General features: G+C 52.3%; 9 protein-coding genes across 9 annotated transcripts; 3 read left to right on the forward strand and 6 right to left on the reverse strand.

Annotated features, from left to right (window-relative positions):
• Positions 1 to 622: 622 nt before the first annotated feature.
• On the reverse strand, positions 623 to 2,055 carry N7482_002645 (co-chaperone SGT1; the record flags this gene model as incomplete). Its single annotated transcript, XM_056684770.1, has 2 exons — positions 623 to 1,174; positions 1,234 to 2,055. 2 exons carry the CDS (start codon positions 2,053 to 2,055, stop codon positions 623 to 625), a joined length of 1,374 nt encoding a protein of 457 aa, XP_056548376.1.
• A 468-nt stretch (positions 2,056 to 2,523) lies between these two features.
• N7482_002646 (terpene cyclase/mutase family protein) lies at positions 2,524 to 4,884 on the reverse strand (the record flags this gene model as incomplete). Its single annotated transcript, XM_056684771.1, has 4 exons — positions 2,524 to 2,614; positions 2,668 to 4,113; positions 4,165 to 4,628; positions 4,681 to 4,884. 4 exons carry the CDS (start codon positions 4,882 to 4,884, stop codon positions 2,524 to 2,526), a joined length of 2,205 nt encoding a protein of 734 aa, XP_056548377.1.
• Positions 4,885 to 5,754: 870 nt separating this feature from the next.
• N7482_002647 (uncharacterized protein) lies at positions 5,755 to 7,317 on the forward strand (the record flags this gene model as incomplete). The annotated part of the gene is made up of 6 exons (XM_056684772.1): positions 5,755 to 6,031; positions 6,110 to 6,351; positions 6,420 to 6,503; positions 6,567 to 6,647; positions 6,718 to 6,789; positions 6,847 to 7,317. 6 exons carry the CDS (start codon positions 5,755 to 5,757, stop codon positions 7,315 to 7,317), a joined length of 1,227 nt encoding a protein of 408 aa, XP_056548378.1.
• A 290-nt stretch (positions 7,318 to 7,607) lies between these two features.
• On the reverse strand, positions 7,608 to 8,235 carry N7482_002648 (E2 ubiquitin-conjugating protein UBC7; the record flags this gene model as incomplete). Its single annotated transcript, XM_056684773.1, has 2 exons — positions 7,608 to 7,861; positions 7,986 to 8,235. 2 exons carry the CDS (start codon positions 8,233 to 8,235, stop codon positions 7,608 to 7,610), a joined length of 504 nt encoding a protein of 167 aa, XP_056548379.1.
• A 404-nt stretch (positions 8,236 to 8,639) lies between these two features.
• On the reverse strand, positions 8,640 to 10,431 carry N7482_002649 (scramblase family protein; the record flags this gene model as incomplete). Its single annotated transcript, XM_056684774.1, has 3 exons — positions 8,640 to 9,779; positions 9,842 to 10,013; positions 10,076 to 10,431. 3 exons carry the CDS (start codon positions 10,429 to 10,431, stop codon positions 8,640 to 8,642), a joined length of 1,668 nt encoding a protein of 555 aa, XP_056548380.1.
• A 638-nt stretch (positions 10,432 to 11,069) lies between these two features.
• On the reverse strand, positions 11,070 to 11,526 carry lcl2 (the record flags this gene model as incomplete). The annotated part of the gene is made up of 2 exons (XM_056684775.1): positions 11,070 to 11,263; positions 11,349 to 11,526. The coding sequence occupies 2 exons, from the start codon at positions 11,524 to 11,526 to the stop codon at positions 11,070 to 11,072; spliced, it is 372 nt and encodes a 123-aa protein (XP_056548381.1).
• A 195-nt stretch (positions 11,527 to 11,721) lies between these two features.
• Positions 11,722 to 12,537, forward strand: N7482_002651 (mitochondrial 54S ribosomal protein bL27m; the record flags this gene model as incomplete). Its single annotated transcript, XM_056684776.1, has 1 exon — positions 11,722 to 12,537. The coding sequence occupies one exon, from the start codon at positions 11,722 to 11,724 to the stop codon at positions 12,535 to 12,537; it is 816 nt and encodes a 271-aa protein (XP_056548382.1).
• Positions 12,538 to 13,012: 475 nt separating this feature from the next.
• Positions 13,013 to 14,947, reverse strand: N7482_002652 (uncharacterized protein; the record flags this gene model as incomplete). The annotated part of the gene is made up of 1 exon (XM_056684777.1): positions 13,013 to 14,947. One exon carries the CDS (start codon positions 14,945 to 14,947, stop codon positions 13,013 to 13,015), a length of 1,935 nt encoding a protein of 644 aa, XP_056548383.1.
• A 1,325-nt stretch (positions 14,948 to 16,272) lies between these two features.
• On the forward strand, positions 16,273 to 20,314 carry N7482_002653 (GAF domain-containing hybrid sensor histidine kinase/response regulator; the record flags this gene model as incomplete). Its single annotated transcript, XM_056684778.1, has 3 exons — positions 16,273 to 16,309; positions 16,453 to 19,953; positions 20,028 to 20,314. 3 exons carry the CDS (start codon positions 16,273 to 16,275, stop codon positions 20,312 to 20,314), a joined length of 3,825 nt encoding a protein of 1,274 aa, XP_056548384.1.
• Between the last annotated feature and the right edge of the window lie 628 nt (positions 20,315 to 20,942).

A 20,942-nucleotide genomic window follows, 5' to 3' on the forward strand; every position in this document is an offset into this window, starting at 1 on the left:
GCTTTGCTGCACTTGAGTGAAGCATCTTTCTGCAGATTTCTCTGAAAATAAATTTCGTCTGTTTTCATCCCGAATAGTGATTAGAAGACCATGTGTCAATGAGAACTTGTCATATCCCAGGCCGATCCTTTGGACTGATCCAAGTGCCTCTTGCCCGAACACTAGGGTGAACTTGAGCAATGCTGAAATGAATAGAATCTTGAGAAGGTTCATCGAGTCGGATGATATCGTATCGTGAAGGGGGCGGCGCGTGGTTATGCTGGAACAATGAACAAGAAACGACTCAAAAGGTATCGGTGATCTGCGCTAAAATTTCCATGAGCACAAACGACTTGATACCTTCTCTCGAGAAAGCCACGTCCATGGTGTGATTCGGTGCCTAGAGATCATAGGGTAATGAACCAGCCGAATCAAACTATGTTTGTAAGACAGCATGGAAAGAAAATACGGGATGGCTACGAGAAGAACTGGCACAAAGAGAGGGGGAGGCAGTTAATGCAACATGAAATTGTATTTCAATGGGTAACAAATTTTGCAGTGAACACCTTTTGCTAGATGCGTGGGGTTCATGAGAGCGAGTTCGTCATAAAATAGCAAGGAGAGTAGGTGGTCGCGAACCCAATCAGCTTGGAGGGTGTGGCTCCATCTTCTTGTTCCCAACCTCCGACCAGTTCGTGCTCAGAGAGGTGCCCTGACTTTCAACGTAGCTCTTCATCATAGCTCGGCGCGTATCGGGGTCAGCGCCCGCATACAGCTTTTTGAAAAACCCATCCACGGCATCACCGCCATACTCTGAGTCCACGGATTCCGCATCAGAGACGTCTTCGCTGCCGTCCTCCTGGTTTCCACTCTTCTTGTCTTTGGGTTTCTTAGCAGTCAGCGACGATGCAACTCTGTCCCAGTCCTTCGCGCCATGCCGTGAAGAGGTCGGGTATGCCGGCCCAGAGCTGGCTGGCGCTGGCGGTGCAGCAGGACGATCGGAAAGTTTTGTAGTGTTAGATCCTGACCCTTCAAGGGCGCTCCACTTTTGACCCGGCGTCTTTTTCTGCAGAACCAGTTCGATTTTGGTGCCCATGACAGACACTTTGGATGTGAGTGGGTCGATAGTAGCGTAGAGGGGATCGAGGGTGAAGTCATAGCCGGAGCCGGAGGGAAGAGGGAATTGCAGTGACACCTAGTGCAGTATCGTCAGTATTCTGATAAAGTTTCGACAAGAGGGAGAATATGACGTACCGAATCATCCTTCAAGTCAACGTCAACGTCGTCCTTGGAAATCCCCTTGACGTAAAGGGTCACCACAACAGAGTCATGAGACTGGTACCACTCATGGCGGACCTTTTGCGGAGCAGCTGGGGTGGCTGCGGCCACTGGTACTGCCCCAGTTTCAGCGTTATCTTGTTCAAGGGGCACATTTGATCTCGATGAAGCCTGCTGGTCCGTCTCTTGCACTGTTTTGTCTCCTGCACCGCCCGCCTTGCCCGACTTGAGATTCTCCCATTCAGCTTTCAGCTCCTTCTCGGTCGGGATACGAGTATCGGCAGGATATTCAGTCACAGAAACCAGACCCTTCTCATTTCCCTCAGCCAGCTCGCCTAGCTTCCGGCGAACCTTGGCCATCCAGATGGGCAGTTCGGCTCCATATCCATTCTTCTTGTTCGTAGATCCAGCCTCAGACATGGCAGCTTTCACTCCTTCCGATTTGTTTTGTGATCCCTTGTCGCTAGCGGTCTTCGATTCAATAAGCTCGAAGAGGAACTTAGCATCTCCGTAGCGTTCGAGCTGGAACAGAGCCACTCCGCGGCGCATCTGCGCTGACAGTATGAGCTCGCGCTTACCGCGCTCGCGGGCCAGTGAGAGTGCAATCTCGGCATCTCGGAGTGCAGCGCTAGGGTTTGGCCCGCCGTCTGCTGGCTTTACTCGGGAATGGGCCATTGCGCGCTGAATGTAGTAGGCCGGGGCGCGGGGTAGCTCGACCAAGGCACGGGTATAGTGTTGGATGGCAAGAGGCGCGTTGGATGCGGCGAGGGCCTTGTCACCCTCCGAGGCGGCGTTCATGACGCTGATGTGAGCGAGTATGGCTGACCTGGGGTTTTGGGGTGGGGCGGAGGACAGGAGGACGTGGGGGAGGAAGGAGCGGAAGGTCAATTGTTGGCGCTATACATAGGCAGGTGCAAGCTCCCAGGAAGATTGGTGATAGCAGGGAATGGGAATAGCGATAGACCAAAGAAGCTTCAGAGAGTTCTCCTTATTGTCTGGGGTTCCGAGACAAGCATGAGTCAGAGGAGTTGTGAGCAATAAGTCAAAAGTCAACGCCTCAAGCTGGGTTCTACAAACTTCTAGAGGGAGCTGCCCGGAGCTCCGCCGCGATTACATAACATGCCAAGCGCCGCAGCCTGGCACTGGAAGAAATGGGCTAGACAAACAAATCTCAGTTTTTTTAGAGCGGGCTTCGGTGGTCCACTTATTATTATTGATTAATGGTATGATAAGTACATGGGGTTGCTGCAGGATAATCTAAAGATTTCACTGCAGCTCAGTGTTGCCGAACTTTTTGCTGTACAAGCCAAGGGCACGGATCGGCCAGTAGAACTTGTAGTTGGGGTAAGAAATCATACTAAGAAGAGTTCAGTTTTAGTTTTTGAGGGAAGCAGAGGGAAGTGAACATACCACGACTGATTAAATACACCCTCAATTGACTCCTGCAGCCACTCGCCGTTACGCTGCTGGCGCGCCATGAGCAGCTTCATGCCACGCTCGAGAGGCTCCTTGTGGGGATACTGGGCTTCCAGAAGCGCCAGGCAGGCCCAAGCAGTTTGGACCACCTGGGACTTCTCATGCTGAACATAAACATGCTTTTCGCTGCTAAGGTATGACTCGCCCCAGCCACCATCGGCCTGTTGCTTGGAGATTAGGAACTCACAACCTCGACGAGAGTTCTCGCTAGTCTCATAGGTCTCGCCAACGCTGGCTAAGCTCTCCAGTGCGAACATGGCGGCGTACGTGAAGCAAATACCCCAAGAGCCGTACCAGCTTCCATCCGTGCGCTGAGCACGCTTGATGTAGGCCACGGCCTTCTGTTTGGTAGCACGGATTTCGTCGGCGCGGTAGTCGGGGTAGAACTTGCTGAAGAGCGACAGCGCAGTCACGGAGGCGGTAGTGCACTCGGGGTAATCATATCCGATCATGATACCGCCGAATACCTCGGCGGCATTCAGCCACTCAACCTTGGGCGAGGCACGAGTGGTCTCGTATTCAGTGAAGCCACCAGTTGGGTTCTGCATCAAGAGCAGGCAGTCCACACTATCCTTCAGGCGTTCCACTGAGATCAGCTTGGGGAAGTTGTGCATCTCCTGGAGCTGGATAGTGGACCGCAGACCCTCGGCAGTGCAATCGCTAACAGTGTATCCCTGGGTCTTGGTGCTGAAAGGCCAGGCGCCCTTGCGGTGCTGGCGATAACATTTCTCTTGATCGGGCACGTTCTCCCGCAGTTGATGGTCGTCAATGAACTCCAGAGCCTTGGTCAACATGGGCCGCCACTTGGGGTCATCGGCAAATCCAGCCACCGAAACCGCTTGCGTGACAAAAGTTGTATCCCAGACCTGAACACCATTGGTACCGTTCGCCAACATGCCTTCATTTTTCATCCACATGTAGTCATTCAACCGCTCTCGGTGTCGACGAACTGAGTAGCTGTCTGGGCCATCGTGGATATAGCAAGCAACCATGTTGAGCGGGTTGTTGACGGGTCCCAGCCCCGCGTAGTCAGTGTTTTCGTCTTCCATGCGGATCAACTCCCATGTCCAATCTTCAGCACGCCTAGTAATAGCACCAAGGCGAAGGAAGGGATTCCAAACACGAACCAGAAGTTCGTTGATGCCGTTCAAGATCCAGGTCTTAGGATAGTAGTTGTCGGCGGGATGAATGGAGTTGCGGTGTGCGGCGAAGTTGATCGAGTCATATGGCTGTGTGTACAGCTCTTCACGGAGCTGTTTCGTGAAATCATTGAGAGGGTGAGACCACTTCTTGGACCAGATGTAGGAGAGAGGCAAGAACACTTGGCGAATATGGATCCACCATCGCCAAGGAGCAAAAGGCACCCAGTCGGGTAGAAGCCTGGTCGAGCAGTCAGACGATATAACGGAACTGATTCAGCGAGATACATACCAGATCTCAGGGGGAACAGGGTTGACACCCTCCCATTCCATCACGCCTAGAATGCTGAGCCATGCCTTTGCCCAGTGAGGGCCATAGATAGCACCTCCGAACTTGTGGAGCAGTCCTCGCGCCTTCACCATACGAGCGTCATCCTCGCTAACACCGACCAGACGCAGAGCCACGTAGTTCATGGCAGTGCCGAAAACAGAGCTATGGGCTTCAATGTGCAGGCCCCAGCCGCCATCCTCCGGGTGTTGGCGGGCAAACAGATAGCGCTTGATCTCCGTCGCGTACTCCGGGGGAATAGGAGTATTGGTGACATACCAGGTGATTAATAACCCTGGCAGTAGGAACATAGGCCCCCCATATTCGCAAGCCCAGTTACCCGGCTCAAGTTGCAAGTGCGAGAAGAAAGATAGGCCGTTCTCGGCGGCTTGGAGAGGTGTTTTGGCCTCTGAGAGTTCGGGGAGACCCTAGAGGGCAACGTTAGACCTGAAGAGTGGAGAGATTAATCTGACACCGTACCGTTGGTAGTCCAAGATGGTACTTGTCTGCAACTGTCTGCGGCCAGGCCTGGTTCTCTTCCTCGGATTCCAGATACCGCCAAGTCTGGCGACCTTCCTCATTAACCAATCGCCAGCGTGTGTAGTCAGTCTTGGAGTCGCCATTGGTGTCGGGCGATAGGTGGCCCTGAGCAGAAGTCCTCCATGGACCAATGTGTGAAGCCATGATTTGGTCGACTCCGTCCAATTGAGAGCTTGAAGATGTTGAAAGCAGGCACCTATCGATTGGCGATAGAGCGGATAAACATCTTTGGGCGCCCGGGGTAGCTGAGTCAGCAGTCTCAAGACTGCAGTGTACAACCAAGAACACAAAATTGGTCCATGTGATTGATCGTGGTGGTTTAATGGAAAAAGAAAGAAGGCAATAGTGTCAATTGATGGCATTAGTGGCAAGTAAAGCTCAAATATCTTGACGAAAATGACTCTGGTTGTCCGGTGGCTCCTCGTTTGTGAAATTCTCCTACGTGGGATGAGCAGCGACGACGCCTTGCCCGTCTGTCTAGGAAATATCCGAACTGTGTGAACACACATTTATTCGGAAAATCGCCAGAGAGCTGCCTAGTTCCAAATTTAGGCATGCAGGGGTATCTGCTACGAAGCGTTCAGGGCTGACCTGATCGCAATTGTAGTAACCCCTTTATAGTTATTGCCATGGTGGGCCCGCAGGCGGTTCCAAGTTTCGTTCACACTTTATCCCACTAGAGCCAATGCAAACGAGCAAGACCATAAACAGTAGTTGCATGTGAAACGACGCCGGACCCCTAAAATATGAAGATATGCAGAGCATATTGTTGGCGCTAGACATTCTAAGTATAGCCAAAGCGAGGTAGCCTGCAATCCGTGGGATTTCGTCGCAGGATATAAATAAAATTTACAATACAAAAGGTGGTTCCCTCGGTGTGTTTCGCAGAACAGGCGTAAGTCGCAGCCACGCAGTAATGCTTTGCGAGAGTCACGTTGTCACGTCACGTTCCTCAGCATCAACGACAGCATCGGCTTCCAAGCCCAACCCGCCTCCATAGTATGTGATTTACCAATGGCTCTGAACACCGCTGCTCTTCCACCCACTGTGGCTGAAGGCGAGAACCAGGCTTTGGTGCGCGGCTATATCGACAGGTTGCTCATGTCACTCCTTGACCAGATTTCTCTGTCCTCGTCCGAAGGACGACCGTCCATCACGCTCCGTTGCCGACCAAATTCAGCGACATGTGTGATCAACACAACCAACAGGGCCCTTGAGGGGTGCCGCAATGAAGAGACATACCGCTCATATTCTTGGCCGGGCAGCACAGCATACGAATCATGGAAGTTCAGTATGAGCTTGTCCTCCATTGAAACTCAGATTCCAACCTTGGTTGATCATGGATATGCTAATAAGCCATGATGTTCAGCGGTGATCATCCGATTTCTGGGTGTCGTTGACCATGCCCTGCGGACAGGCCAGTTGATTTCCAAAAGGCGAGTCGCATTACTCAATTTCGATGCGAAAGGAGCGCTCAGCTCATTCCGATCCTCTAATACTAGAGACATTTTTTACATCGACCCAGCATATTTCCGATCACAGCAGACAGTAAACTGTGTTGTTGATGAACTTGCCTATACAATTGGTGTCGATCGAACGGCGTTGAATGTTGTAGGCTTTCTCCCTATTGATATTGCCTTGATGTGAAAGAGGAGAAGCTGAGAGCGAGTGAAATGTAGGAGGCAGCCGGCAAGGGATTGGTTGCAGGGTGTTTCCGTCTCAAACGTGATTCCACCGTTATTGTAGACGCACAAATCACTGAAGTAAGTTATCGGCTTCCTTGCTTCCTAAATACTATCTTTGAACGGCAGATCTGATATAATCAGGACACCATGGTCCCTCGTATCCAGGACAGCGACGAAATTGATATCTCCGGCGCTCGGTGGGTTTTCATTATCGAGAAGGACGTACGTATCTCCAACTGCAACAGACTGGCCCTGTCCTGCGAATGTTGACTCATTTCCAATCCAATGACAGGCAATCTTCCACCGATTGGTCAGGAGCAGCTACCACACACGTGCCATCATGGGCGACGGTATTCTCATAACTGTAAGATCAGTCATCATTGCATTGCCTGGAAGACCAGCTGATAACTTGGACCGGCAGGGCAAAGGATATCCCGATATTTCCACTCGCAAGTTTGTACACCGACTCTTTGACGTTGCTTCCAACAGCAAGCACAGAGCACCTAGATTTTATGCCCTAGTCGATGGCGACCCTCACGGGATAGCCATCATGTCAACATACAAGTATGGGTCACTGGCACATCTCCACGAGAACGCAAGACTCGGCATTCCAGGCCTGCAATGGCTAGGTCTGAGGATAACGGATGCCATATTAGCATCAGAATCCTCCGGCGCTAATGATCTCCTGTTTTTGACTGCCAGAGACCGCACAAAAATCATTGCCATGCTTCGCAATAGCCCGGTGTGGTCGAGCAATGGACCGGAGCCCGAATGGAGGGTGGAATTGCAGCGCATGCTACTGTTGAATGTCAAAGCGGAGATTGAGATGCTGTACGAGCAGGACGGAGGCCTTGAGACGTGGATTGATCACAAGCTGTTTAGGCAGACGTGATTTCCCTTTGCAGCATTGATACGGGCGAGAGATGTACGTCGACGTATTGGTAAAGCTTCAGCGTGTATATCATAGAGTTTAAAGGGACGTTCAAAGAATAACCAGCAAGCATCGAGCGAATGCAGCCTATCAAGGAAATCGCAAGAGTTCTCTTTTCCGAATGTTAGATACACATACAAGCTGTACAAGCCATCACCGGCCAAGCCCATGCAAAACTCAAGAAATCATGTCCTGACGCCAATCATCAAAGCGTGTCCTTAGTCTTTAACCAGCACCTTCCGGTCTGGTATTTAGAGTCCCAGTCCCTTGCGGACTTCATCCCGCACCTTCTGCTCGTATTCGGATCGTCGCTCGCGCCACATCTTGGCTGCCTCAACATTGGCAGGACTCTCATCGTTCGGCTCGGCGAGCATGCTCATGACCGAGATGAGGATCTTCTCCACGCTTTGGATGGGCGACCAGCGCTCCGAGGCGTGCTCATAGTGGTTCGGGTCGTCACCAGGCGGGTGCAGGATCGAGATGCAGACAGTTCCGTTGGGGTATACTAAAATGAGAGAGAAGGCGGATGTCAGTTGAAGTTCGGTGGAAGGTGGTCAAGTGCAACAATGAGCTGTTATACCCTTCGGCCGGGGCCGGGGGAGGGAGGGGGGGCGGGGGGTTAAGTCTACCGTTCGGGTGCCACACTCCACCTCCGACGAATTTCATGGTCGGCGGGCTCAGCGGATAATCTTTGGGGAACTTGAGCTCGGCGGCAAATACACCACCCTCAAAGGGAGTGTCTCCGGGGCCCTCGATCAGGGCTTCCCAATAGAACATGTCATCCTCTGAAACTGGGCCAGCAGTGATGCCCTCCGGTGGGTTTGTAGAGAGGTTCTTGTATTCATGGAAAAGACGTTTCTGGGCGACGGAGGACGCCATTTTGGGGGAGATGCGTGATAATAGGATCGTCAACGGTCCTCGTAGGGTTGGTTTCTGCACACGACAGTCGGTGGGTTGGATTGGGTACGGTGGCGGGGGTGGAGGTATTCCGCACTTCCGCACTTCCGCACTGGTGGTGAGGATCGGAGACTTGAGATGAAGGCTGACTAGAGGTGGCAGCCGCAGATTTTATTGGAACTGGGACTGTAGCGGCGCAAAGATCGGTGTGTGGGAAGTGAAGAGTTGAGGGTGGGCAAGACGAGAGGTTGAAGATGGGGAATTCCCCGGGTGCGCCATTGCTGGCTCGCCCCACGGGCCGATCCCGGCGTAATGCAGGCCTACTAAAATACTTGTGCTCAATGTCTATCAGAGGTATCATATTGGTGTTATACAAGGATTAGAGATTAGAACCAATCAAAGTCGTCGCCGCCGCCTCCTTCATCTGATCCTCCATCATTCCACGGGTCGTTGAACTCATCTTCACCCCAAGGGTCCTCCGGGCGTTCCTCAGCCCAAACATCTTCGGACTGGCCAGGCTGCCCTGGGGATTGCGGATCGGATGGTGGCAGTGGTGACTGTTCAGGTGCGGGTTCTTCAGAGCCATGACTGCCCGACATACCCCTCTGCATCGCCTCATATCCAGCCATAGCACCTGCGCCTGCAGCACCGGCTGCCATGCCATCTGCCATGCCGCCAGCAGCGCCTGCTCGCCCGAGGGTACCAGCGGCAACCTCACCAAGTGCTCCAGCTTCACCGGCAGCGGTGCCGCCGGCAGCAGCTCCGCCAGCAGCAGCTCCGCCAGCAGCTCCAGCAGCCTCACCCGCGGCCGCTCCTCCAGCCGCCGCCTCTCCGCCGACCCCAGGGAACCAGAGGGGCATGAAGCCAAATCCACCAGCCCCACTGTGACGGCTGAAGTAGTCGAAATCAATGCTGACAGCGGTAGCAAGCATCACAGCTCGTTGGTCGAGAGTCATACCCATAGTTGTATTGCTCTGGTTTGTCGATGCTTCAGTGCCCAGTCCCGCGGAGTCCATTCGTAATGCATAGACACCAGTATCTGTGAAAATCTCGCGTGCAAACCCAGCGAAGTCGCGGTTTACCGAACCAATCTTTCGATTTTCTGCTGAGAGTAGAGAGAAGTCCCAAGACAGGAAAGGCTCATTGACATAGGCAAATTGGTTGAATTCACCTTGGCCATGGTCGGACATCTGCGCTAATTGCATGTTTTGTTGTTTAGAAAGACCGGATTCAGCGAGAGGAAATCTCTGGGTACTCATGTCTGCCGCGGAATTTGGCGATCGGTGATACGTGAAAAGGTTATATTTCCGCCGCAAAGGTGCCCATTGCTGCTGGGCTTCGCCGATAACTCGCATTTGATCAAAGCCAAGTGGAGATACACGCGCATTGGATGACACTCCAGCCTGGACTAGGGCATCCTGAGCCGTAGTTTGAAGGGAGGTGTGGGAGGTGGAAGAGTTGGCGTTGGTGTCGAGAGGATCGTAGACTTGAATCCGAGAGTTGATCCATGAGAAGGGACGATTAAACTGCAACATTCGACATTCAGTGGTCCGTACTTGTAACCATCTGGTTTGGGATCTCAACATACCCGCAACACCTCATTCTCATGTCGATCAAACACATGGGTCACAAAGCTCCGGTGAGTGCGGAACCATTGACGCGCCATAGCATTTCCCATACCCTTCTCTTGCTCCGCCATATATCCAATATGGTTTCCCTGTGCATCCATAATGACATATTTATTCGCTTGTTCGAAGCCACTACCGATATCGTGTGATGTCAGAATTGCAGCCTGGGAAGACAGAGAAACGGATCCACTCACATCATAATATTCATCATTTCCAGTTGGCGCTGCACAACCAGACCAGAATTTGCCAGCAGATTTGCCGCCGGGTGGATCTCTTTGAGCACACCATTCGGGTCCTCGGGGAGATAGACAGGGGAGAGAAGGGTGTTCTGCGAGGGGTCGTAGTTGGAATTGTACGCATCTTGGGATTCGGAAGTAGTAGCCTCTTCTTGTGATGGTATCTCTGTCGGCTTGCGAGGTTGAGGGATCCGCCCCGGCCGGATTATACTGTTGCGCGGACCACGGTGAGTGCTTCTCCAGCGGAGGGTCGATAGTGGCAGGCGCATCGAAACACCTCGCAGCGAGGAAGGACGGAGCTTCGCGCTCCACATGGCGATCAAAGCAGGTCTTTGAGGTTTGTACTATCGCAAATATCGTTGTGGTAACTGTACGTGATGGTTTTGAGACGAAGTGGTCGAGTTGGGAGAAAAGAGAGAGTTGGAGCTGGCGATGACGGAAGATTTGCCGCGGGATTAAGCGGAGATAGCGCTGCAGTACATCGCCCAGTTTCAGGCGCTTTTGATGCGGATTTTCCCCCCAAACGTCAATGAGCTAGCCATTTGCGAGGCCTCCTGCGAACCATCTACCCGATATCCTGCATCGAGTACTAGGTCATTATTTCAGCTATTCCAAGTTGGCTGCCGCCAGTTCAGCCATCACGAACAGATAGAATTCCTGCCCTCTCATGGCATCACTTCAGCCAATATAGAACATGGTTACGAAACATGACAGTGGCCTCAAATGGTCGACTGAATCTGTACATAGGTTCTAGCTTGGGAATTTGACTGGGTAACCATATTTTAAGTTGGAATTGCTTTTAAAACATCTCATGATCCCCATGCCAAGTCAAATGTTATCAAATGAACGAACGGCACGTCCGACCAATGTTGAACCTAACGAGATCAACCCAGAGGTCCCAAAGCAAATTCAGGGTATAGACCATAGCAGAACGCAGCAATCGTAGACAAGTTCACAGAAGGCCCTTGCGAGCCAGCTCGATCTTTCGGGCCGCCTCACCAGCCTTGAATCCTCCCTTGGAAACGCAGATGGCACTGCCTTCTCCTAGCTCCACCTTTTCTTCGACATCAGGGTGCGCACATGGGCAGTGGTGCGGAAAGGAGACGCATGCGAGGGTTCCAGGACATAGGTAGTTGCTGCATTGCGCTGCGTGGGAGAATTCCGAGGTCAGTAATGACCGCAAACACGAAGATGGCCGAATCAGCAAGGGTTGAGAGAAGGAGCAACTCACATTGAGCCCACATCTTCTGGTAGCGAACACTGTCACTGGGGACATTCTGAGAACCAGGGTGTTGGGCTGCTTGTTGTTGGTTGCCGCCAAACATGTGGTCGAAGAACTGGAACTGGGCCTGAGCGGCAGTGGCCAATAGGAAAAGAGCCCAAAGGTATTGTAGCCAATTGCGAAACATGTTTGTGAGGCAGCGCTGCTTGCGTGATCCCAGAATGTGAAGCCAAGCGTGTCTATTGGGAGGGAACGTTGAAGTTGGCGTATAGATGAAGCCAGCTAACGGACCCAGTGCACGTGACGCCAAGCCTTACCTCCGAGAAAAGTTCCCCTTTGGAGCTTCCACCTCCGCAACACGATTCGACATCAACTGCGAGCAATGTTGCAACCCAGACTTCTGGCGCCCCTGCGGGCGCTGGAACGGGCTTTTTCTCCCTCACTCCGGTCCGCACAGAACGCCTACCAGCCGCAATCTCTCATCCTACGATCTCTTTCCGCGTCGCTGTCCGTCCCGAAGACTACACCTATATTTCGCACCCTCCTCCCTCTCTCACAAGTACGTTTCGCTTCGCACGCATCTCAAGGCACTGCCAATCGACACTCGCGTGATCCGGCGGGAAAGCGCCTTGGCGCGAAGCGATCAAATGGGGAATACGTTGTCCCTGGATGCATCATCTTCCGCCAGCGAGGATCAAAATGGTTCCCTGGCGACAACTGCGCGATGGGTAGAGACCACACCATCTACGCCACCCAAGCCGGATACGTTCGGTACTACTTGGACCCAGAGCGCCACCCCGAACGTCGGTACATCGGAGTCGTTTTCGAGAAGGAGGAAAGACTCCCACAACCGCGCAATGCGCCCACCCGGCGCAGGCTGAACATGGTCACAATCCCACGCGCTGAGCCTGTTGCATACCAGTCTGATATAGTGGCCACCATCAATGAGAATGGCACTCAAGTCGCTAGTGCTGAGGCTGTCAATGCCGGGTCCGGCCCGCAGCTTCGTCCTGGATATATGTACCGTGAGGCTAACTGGGTTATTGGCCGTGCTGCTGAGAAGGCTGGGATTACAGCCAAATCATATGACCGCAACAACCGTTGGCTTGCGTGGAGGAAGAGAGAGGCCCGTGCTGAGCGGGCTGCCCAGATGAAGAGTCTGAAGGGCAAGAAGAAGGCTCCCAGGAAGGCCAAATGAGGAGGGATGATGTTTCGAGCCATGGATTTTGGGTTTCTGTAGCGATATGAGGATTGAATCCTTTGTTTTCCTGTATTATAAGAATGAATTCTTTTTTTCTTTTCAAACAAATCATTTCTCCACGAGTATTATTTAACAATCTTGTTCTACCCTAGCCATTTCTCACCCATGTCCGGCCATCTTTGAGATATTACGCCACATACTTGAATAGTCTGAATATTCTCAATTACAATCGCTTTTTCTACAGTTCTTCGCTTGACTACGAGCGGGTAAGCTAGACACAGCGGCCATCTGCCTGCGTTTCTGAGTGGTCGGAATTTATTACAACTGGTGGCCCGTCTTCGATCATCTTCGTGCAAGCAGGCCTTTCTTGCCCATCAGTATTTGACAAGGCCAGTTCAATGTGCCGTGAAAAGAAGAGCACTCGTTTGTCTTCGGTATAATAATATCAACATGCGACACCTGTGAGAATTCTCTACCCATGAGAAGAATGATCCGTTAAGTAATCGATCTTCTCAACAATTTCATCGGTGCTGTAAGGCTTATAGATAATATCATCCATACCGGCGTCAAGCATCTCCGTTTTCTGTGCCGCTCTGGCGTTCGCTGTCACTCCCAGGACCGGGGTATGTAGACTATTCTCCTGCTCCAGATCGCGAATTGCTTTGGTTGTGGTGCAGCCGTCCATGATAGGCATCTCCTGGTCCATGAGTATGCAATCGAATTTGCTGTTTCGGGCGGCATCCAGTGCCTCGTGCCCATTACTTGCTTCCGAAATTTGGAATCCCAATGTTTTCAATCTCCGCGAGATAATTCGCCTGTTGATGATGTTGTCTTCCACTAAGAGAATGTGATGGCTGCCGTCTCGTTTCTCGGAACGACGGTTATTTGACGAACTGGGTTGGTCGCGTTCAGTCTCGTGTGAAACCTGACGAGCTATTTTGCTTGTGTGTATCGTCCTGGCGTCATCGATAGCATCGGACTTTGTCTCTCCGACGCTAGCCACAGGGGGGTTTTCTGGGATCTTGGGCACTTCAGTCGATCGATTGACTCCTCTCAGTTCATTGCCTAGCGCTTGAATATCGGTTGCTAGTTTTTCCATTTCAGAGGCATGGAGTCTGCCCGATCCGTTATCGCTTGCCTCAGTACTTCGGCGTACTTTAAAAAAGAAGCCGAACGTACTGCCCTGTCCTTCCTTGGCGCTCACTCCGATCTCGCCCCCGTGTAGATGGCAAAGTTTCCTGGAAACGCTGAGGCCAAGACCAGAACCACCGTAAGTGCTCTCGGTCTTTGGAGTTGCTTGATTGAAGCGTTGAAATAGCCTCTTCTGGGTTTGATCGCTAATCCCGATGCCCGAGTCCTTGACGGCAACCATTATGTAGACGATCTGGCCATTTCCCCAGTCCGGGGTATTGGTCGCATCCTCACGTAGTGCTTCCTCCCCTGATTGGAAAAAGACGACGTTAGGAGGATAGGATGATGGCCGCTCTATCGAGGCTCCAATGGAGACTCGGACCATTCTCGATGTCTCCGATTTGGCGGTGAATTTGATCGCGTTCGAGAGCAGGTTGATAAGGACCTGGCTGATCCGATCAAGGTCGGCCATGACCCAGTCAATTCCACATTCCACATAGGACGAATCCGCTATATACTCGAATTGAATATGGTGCTTGCGGATCTCAGGTCGAAACATGGCAAGCGATTTTGTGAGATCCTGTTTTGGCTGAACTCGTTGCGGCGATAGCGCGAGCATCGAGGCGTCCAGTTTTGAATAAGTCAAAACATCATTCACAATTTTCCGTTGATGATTGATACAGAGGCTGATGGTCTCTGCTGCCTCGATAATATCCATGAGCGGAAGCTGATCCGATGTCCTCGAATGGACCGCCTCCAGGATGTCTTCGGTGCAATGCAAGATGGCAGAGAGAGGATTTCGAATTTCGTGACTGATCATGTCGATAAACCGCTCTTGCTTCTGCTTGCGTGCCTCTGCGTCCTGCGCCGCCTGCCTCTGGAGAAGTTCAGCCTTCTTTTCCTGGGTGGTGTCGGCCACGGTGCAGATGAACCCGCCATTGTCGCCCAGACCAAAATTTTGAAGATCCGTATTTTCCAAGCTTTTCAGCGTCAAGACGCACCACATGGAGCCAGGGTCCTGCGTGTAGTATTCGATGCGTAGCGCCTGTTTGGACCGTGCCGCCTCACGGTACCCTGTGTCCACCCGCTCATAGTCGTCTGGATGGACCGATTGTAGCCAACACTCGCGAAAATTGGCGGTGGAACAAGGAATCAGCTCCCGGAACCGGCGGTTCGCGGAGATCAATTCGTGCTGGTGGTTGAGAATGGCGACACCGTTCGGCAAGATATCCGCCAGCTGCTGTGCTGTTACATTTGGATGGAAATTGAAAGGCATTGGGTCTCGAGACAACCCGAGGGGCTGTGCTCCTCTGGGATATAATAACAGTTTCCCGCTCCACGTGATTGGGTCATCACTCGGCGATTTTCTGCTCGTGGAAGGCTAGAGATCTCGCATTGCCCAAGAGACGGAACCGGAACCGTATTGGCCAAGGGACAACTCGGCGTTACTTGCTTGCGCTAGCGGGCAGGAAGCGCCCAGACGTCGAGGATGGATGTGGGGGAGGCTGCGATGCTGGGCTGGTCACAATCCCAGGAGGTCATCGGATCCGAGGCATGGAGTTTGTCACATTTTGGAGGCGTTCAAAAAGCACAAATTCCGAAGTCGTCAGCTACGTCATTGCGGGGCGGCGGAGCGAATCTGATTAGAAGCGTCAGCCTCAAAGTGCGGCCCATGGACCTTGCGTTGGTTACTCATCATCATCACCAATGACGATGTCAGGGTATAGACATAAAGTTAACTACCTACCACGCGTCTTAAATAAGCCCTCCATGGCAGGAGAACCGCGGCCGACGTGAACAATAAGCACCTTCTCGATGGAATCCGGTAGGAGGATACAAGACTCGGGTTCGCGGTATGTAAGGAGTTCCAATTTCTTTGCTCTTCCTGGGGTGGATTCGGGTCGACTGTGCAATCTCGAGTGACATCATTGGCTGTCGGGCAGGCACCCTGCATGTGGAGAAAGCTTGTAGATCGTGTGCTGGTGTCCGAGGTGGGCTATTACTTTCTTTCTCGACATCACGATTGTTTGTGCCAGTCGTGCATCGAAAGCAGCTGGAGTGTGTTAGGCAGTTATCGTACCTGTCCGTCCTCCGACTGTTCACCTTGGGGACAATGAGGCAGTGTAACAGTGTAACCGTGTAGGAGTCGCTTGGATGCGTCGGTTCAGAGATCGCACCAATCGCAGTCCACTGCCCCCCTTCCGATCGATTATCCACGTCTGTTTTTGTAGGGCAGGTGCAATAGGCTGACGCATGAGGCGGTGGCAACCGTGCAAGGTGGCCCGCGCCAACCCGCCCGCGTCCCGACAACGCCAATAACCGCCTGCGTCTGCAAGCCTGGTGGGGTGGAACTCTTCTCCAACTCATTTGATTGATGGCCACGGCCGTTCTCTATGAATCCACGTGATCCGCAGGGGAGGAAGTGGACGAGATCCTGGGTTTTTCCAACAGTTAAGCTGTCAAACAGCTCTCCTGAACTGTGTGGCATCTTTCTAGACTCTTGACCGACTGAGTCCAAAGCGTTGCGAGGTTGTTAGCCATTTTGAGAGGCTTCGGGAGATCCCTAGAAGGGGGATCGCGACCCCGGCCTGCTAGCGTAAAATGCCCCGGCCACCGCCAGACCCCTTGATGCACCAACGTCGGAGCAACTTTGAGTCGTCCAGGGAACGAGAATTTTACAAGTAAGTGTGCCAGCGGATGCGACAGCACCCTGTCGATACTGGATACTGGGAGGTCTGTAGGCTGACCGTACAATTCATCGGCGTTCCAGGTACCTTCCAGCGGGCCATTTGGGCGGGAAAGCGATCCCGTATATCGATAGCAACACGCGGGCGACCGCTATTCACGCACAATCCCCGTCAGATCCCGTCTTGACGGCCTTTGCCCAGTTGGGCGCCTTGCGATTAAATGTCCAACGAGTGTTGATCTCCCTGTTCGGCCCCAAGGAACAACACATCCTGACTGAATCAACCCGAACCCTGAGTCTGCAGGATGACCATGATCACAGCTCTCGCGATGGGCTCTGGATTGGGAACTGTATGATGTCGTATGATCGCAGCTTCTGCAAATCCCTCTTGAACCCCACGACATCCACGCAAACACCCAACGACCAAGTGTTGCTGGTGCCCGACCTCGCCCAGGATGCGGAATTCGAGAATCACCCGGATGTGACGGGCTACCCACACGCGCGCTTTTTGGCATGCAGTCCCATCATCAGCCCGAAGGGCATTGTGATTGGAGCCTATACCGTGCTGGACGACAAGCCCCATCCGGCCCTAGACCCCGGCATGGTGAAATTCTTGTCGGATATGGCTACGACGGTGATGAATTATTTGGACACGGCGCGATCCAAAATCCAGCACCTTCGAGCGGAGCGAATGATTGTGGGAATTGGGAGCTTTCTCGAAGGGAAAGGCAGCCTGCGGAACTCGTGGCTGAAAGCCACGGGAACACTCGACACCGCAGACGCCTACAATGAGGATCTAGAGGGACACATCGACGAGACGCAGCAAGACAGACAAAGTGCGGAGCAGCATGCCGCTCAGGCTACCCGAGGACTTGGTCCATCGAGCCACCTGCCGATGCGTTTGCACCAAACAGGGTTAAAAAATCACAGACCAAAGTCCGCCACAAATTACCGTTCTCGGAAACCCATGCACTCTCTCACCGAAACGAGGGTTCCAGTCAGCATGGAGCACACCGAGAGTCCGCCGTCAAAGGATGGCCATAGGGCCCAGGTGGAGGAAGCCTTCTCGCGCGGAGCTAACATCATTCGGGAAAGTATCGAAGTGGAGGCAGTCGTATTCTTCGACGCTAATTTCGGCTCTCGAGGCGCTTTTGTTGCCGACGAACGGTCCGATCAGGAAAGTAGCGGCCGAGACAGTCATTCCTCGACTTCAGGGGATGAAGGCAAAGTCCGGTGTGCCACTACTACCCAGGAATGCCACTACAGCACCGCCAACGCAGAGGACTCGGGGAAGGATACGTTGCGCCCCTGCGAAATACTTGGATTTGCAACTTCGAGCCAAACTAGCGTCAATGACCAGTTGACGGGCGATAAGAAAATCGCCATATCAGAGCCATTCCTCGCAGACCTCTTGCTCCGATATCCTCAAGGGAAAATTTTTAACTACTTCGAAGATGGATCTATCTCGGCAAGTGATACCAGTGACAGCAATTTCAAAGATTTCCGGCAGAATGGCACCACCAGCAGCCCCGGCAAGCGAGGCAAGAGGTATAAACGAACGCGGAAAGCGATTCTGCGCCAAGACGCAGAGACGCTTCTACAGCTCGCTCCCGATGCCCGAAGCATCATTTTTACGCCACTGTGGGATTCACACAAAGGCAGATGGTACTCGGCAAGCGTTGCGTGGACTCGATCCTGCCATCGTGTTTTCACGGCCGACGATGAATTATCGTTCATGTTTGCGCTCGGGAATAGTATCATGGCGGAAGTACATCGGCTGGGTGCGTTGTTTGCGGAGCAAGCCAAGTCGAGCTTGCTAGCAGGACTCAGCCATGAACTTCGCTCACCCCTCCATGGGATCTTCGGTATGGCAGACCTCCTTAATTTTAGTGTCATGAACACCCTTCAGCGAGGATTTGTCCATACAATCTCGTCCTGTGCATTCACACTCCTGGGCTCAATCAATCAGCTTTTGGAGTATGCGAGCATCAACGATCTTCGAGCCACCTCAGCCTCGGCTCAACTCTCTGGTGACCTCACACAGGAGAGCCTAGTTCATGCGGACGAGAATGTGCACTCTGGGCAAATCCACGAGAACTCCCATGTTCAACTTGATGTAATCATGGAAGACGTCATGGAAACCGTCTTTGCAGGCTACTCATTCTCTAATGGCCTGCAAGATCCGCTCGAGGCCGTCCATAACGGCTCATTCTTTAGGCCGGGTCCGTTTGACACTCCGGACGGAGTCCAGGTCATTCTTGACATCGACAGCGCTTCAGATTGGAACTTTTCGACCCGGCTGGGAGCCTGGCACGTGGTCTTGACCAATATTGTTGGAAATGCCTTGAAGTTCACTCGACGTGGATATATCCACGTCTCTCTCAATGCAACCCCGGTGACGTTGGCAGATGATGGTGAGGTCATTAGGTCGCAGGTCACGGTGACTGTTCGAGATTCCGGGTGCGGTATCAGTCCCGAATTTCTACAGAACGAGCTTTTCCTTGCCTTTTCGCAGGAAGATAGCATGACCACCGGCAACGGTCTCGGCCTCAACATCACTCAGCGGATAGTGCTATCTCTTGGAGGCGAGGTTCAGGTCGAGTCCCAACGGGGAGTTGGTACTGAAGTCAAGGTCTCTGTCAATCTTGATCATGTCTCTGGGCTACGCCCCCAGGGTGGAGCAGATAACTCCACAGGTTCATATTCCAAGGTTTCCAGAGACTGTGTTCGCGAGAAAAGCGTCGGTCTGTTAGGTCTAGGGTCTTTGGAATCAGACCGTTTGCTGTGCTCATCTTTACAAACACTGTGCCGGGAGTGGTTACAAATGAAGGTCCACTTGGTCCTGCCATCCCAGCCACAATTCGCTCTTTGCGACTTTTATATTTCGCCTTTTGAATCTTTGCGAAATGACAATCTGAACATCAAGTCAATTGTTTCATCGTCGACCCAGCGATTCGCGGCACCGGTGATCGTCCTGTGTCCGTCTCCCAGGATCGCGCATACCCTGTTCGTCAAATCTCGGAACCAGCGAGATGCCGGTGTCGTCGAATTCATCAGTCAGCCATGCGGGCCCCGCAAGTTAGCAAAGACATTTGAAATTTGCTCTCGCCGTCAACAGCAGCAGCTTGATTTGGCCAACGCCGAAGGCGAAACAATGAAAGAACCAGCCATCACCTCGATCTTTCTGGACACAAGACAAGCAGAGGACAATATCTCCATCGAGGTGATGGATTTCGTCTCTTCTGAACAGTCTGAAATGATAGAGAATTCAGCATCAACAGACACCACTGACTCTGAGAGTCAATTGGACCAGTTGCAGGTCCAGGACGCGTTCGATCCTTCCCATGTCCGGCCGACCGCCGATCCCGCCGACAGGGATCTTACCCTCTTCAACCCGGACAAAGACAACCATTCATCCCAAGCCAAACTGACCTTGGCAAAGACGGTTCTCATAGTGGATGACAATGACATCAACGTCAGGGTCCTGGTCGAGTGCATGAAGAAGTTGGGATGTCAATACGAAACTGCATCGAATGGACAAGAAGCTGTTGATTTCTTCAAAGCAAATTCATCTTCTATTGGCGTTATCTTCATGGGTATGTCTCAATATTTTCTGACTTCATCTCCAACTCCCTCGAAACTGATCCTTGTGTTTTTTCTCTCTCTTTAGATATATCTATGCCAGTCATGGACGGTCTTGAAGCAACTAGGCAAATCCGCGAGTTTGAGAAGAAATTTGATGTTAAGACCCCTGCCAGGATCATCGCCCTGACTGGCATAGCGCAGGGCTACTTACAACGTGACACAGTTGGGTCCGGTATGGATATGTTTATGACGAAGCCTGCACGACTGAAAAGCTTGATCCCCTTAATAGAGGGCAGCGGCGTTCTGGCCTCGGATTTGGCTCAAGAGTCCGATCGAAAGCCGATTAAACAGCCATATTCCAACTCTCCCTGAATGATCTTTAGCCATGATACCCCTTGCGATGAGTTTGCAGGTGGCCGGGCCAGGTAGGGTTTACTGGTAACTGATAGCAGGTTATAGTAAAATACACCGGTCTTTAAACCTAGCGGGTCTCGTGCCAACAAGAGCAAACCGGGTCTACTAGACTAAGAGTGATTTGACCCGGTGAGGTCGAAAGGGAGTGAGTTACTGGTGGTTACTTAAATAGTAACTTCCTTCTGCTAATGTAGCCGAACTCGGCGACCCGGAGGGAAGGAGCTCCTTAGTAAATCTGCTAACGGTAGGTTATATCGGACAGTAAGTAACTCTCTATCAAGACAGTATGCCGGCTTGCCGATCCCCTCCATATAAAACATTAGTGCCATTTTCTCATGATCGCGATGCCTATCAATATGGGACGTCGCATGATCACAACATCTTGGAAAGATCGACTCGTCTATATTTAGTCAATGCCTGCCGACACTTATACGGATCACATTTCATCATGATCGCAACAACTTCTCCGGCCGTCATCCTAGCTGACCTTTTCGGACGTATGTACAGTTGTTTGCTCAATTACTGGGGCCATTTCAGCTAATGACTTCATCCCGAACATAATCGATGACTGCCTGGTCCATATCGA

This window comes from Penicillium canariense, assembly GCF_028826845.1.
Source record: "Penicillium canariense strain IBT 26290 chromosome Unknown utg000001l_segment0_segment0, whole genome shotgun sequence".
Classification (NCBI taxonomy): Eukaryota; Fungi; Ascomycota; class Eurotiomycetes; order Eurotiales; family Aspergillaceae; genus Penicillium; species Penicillium canariense.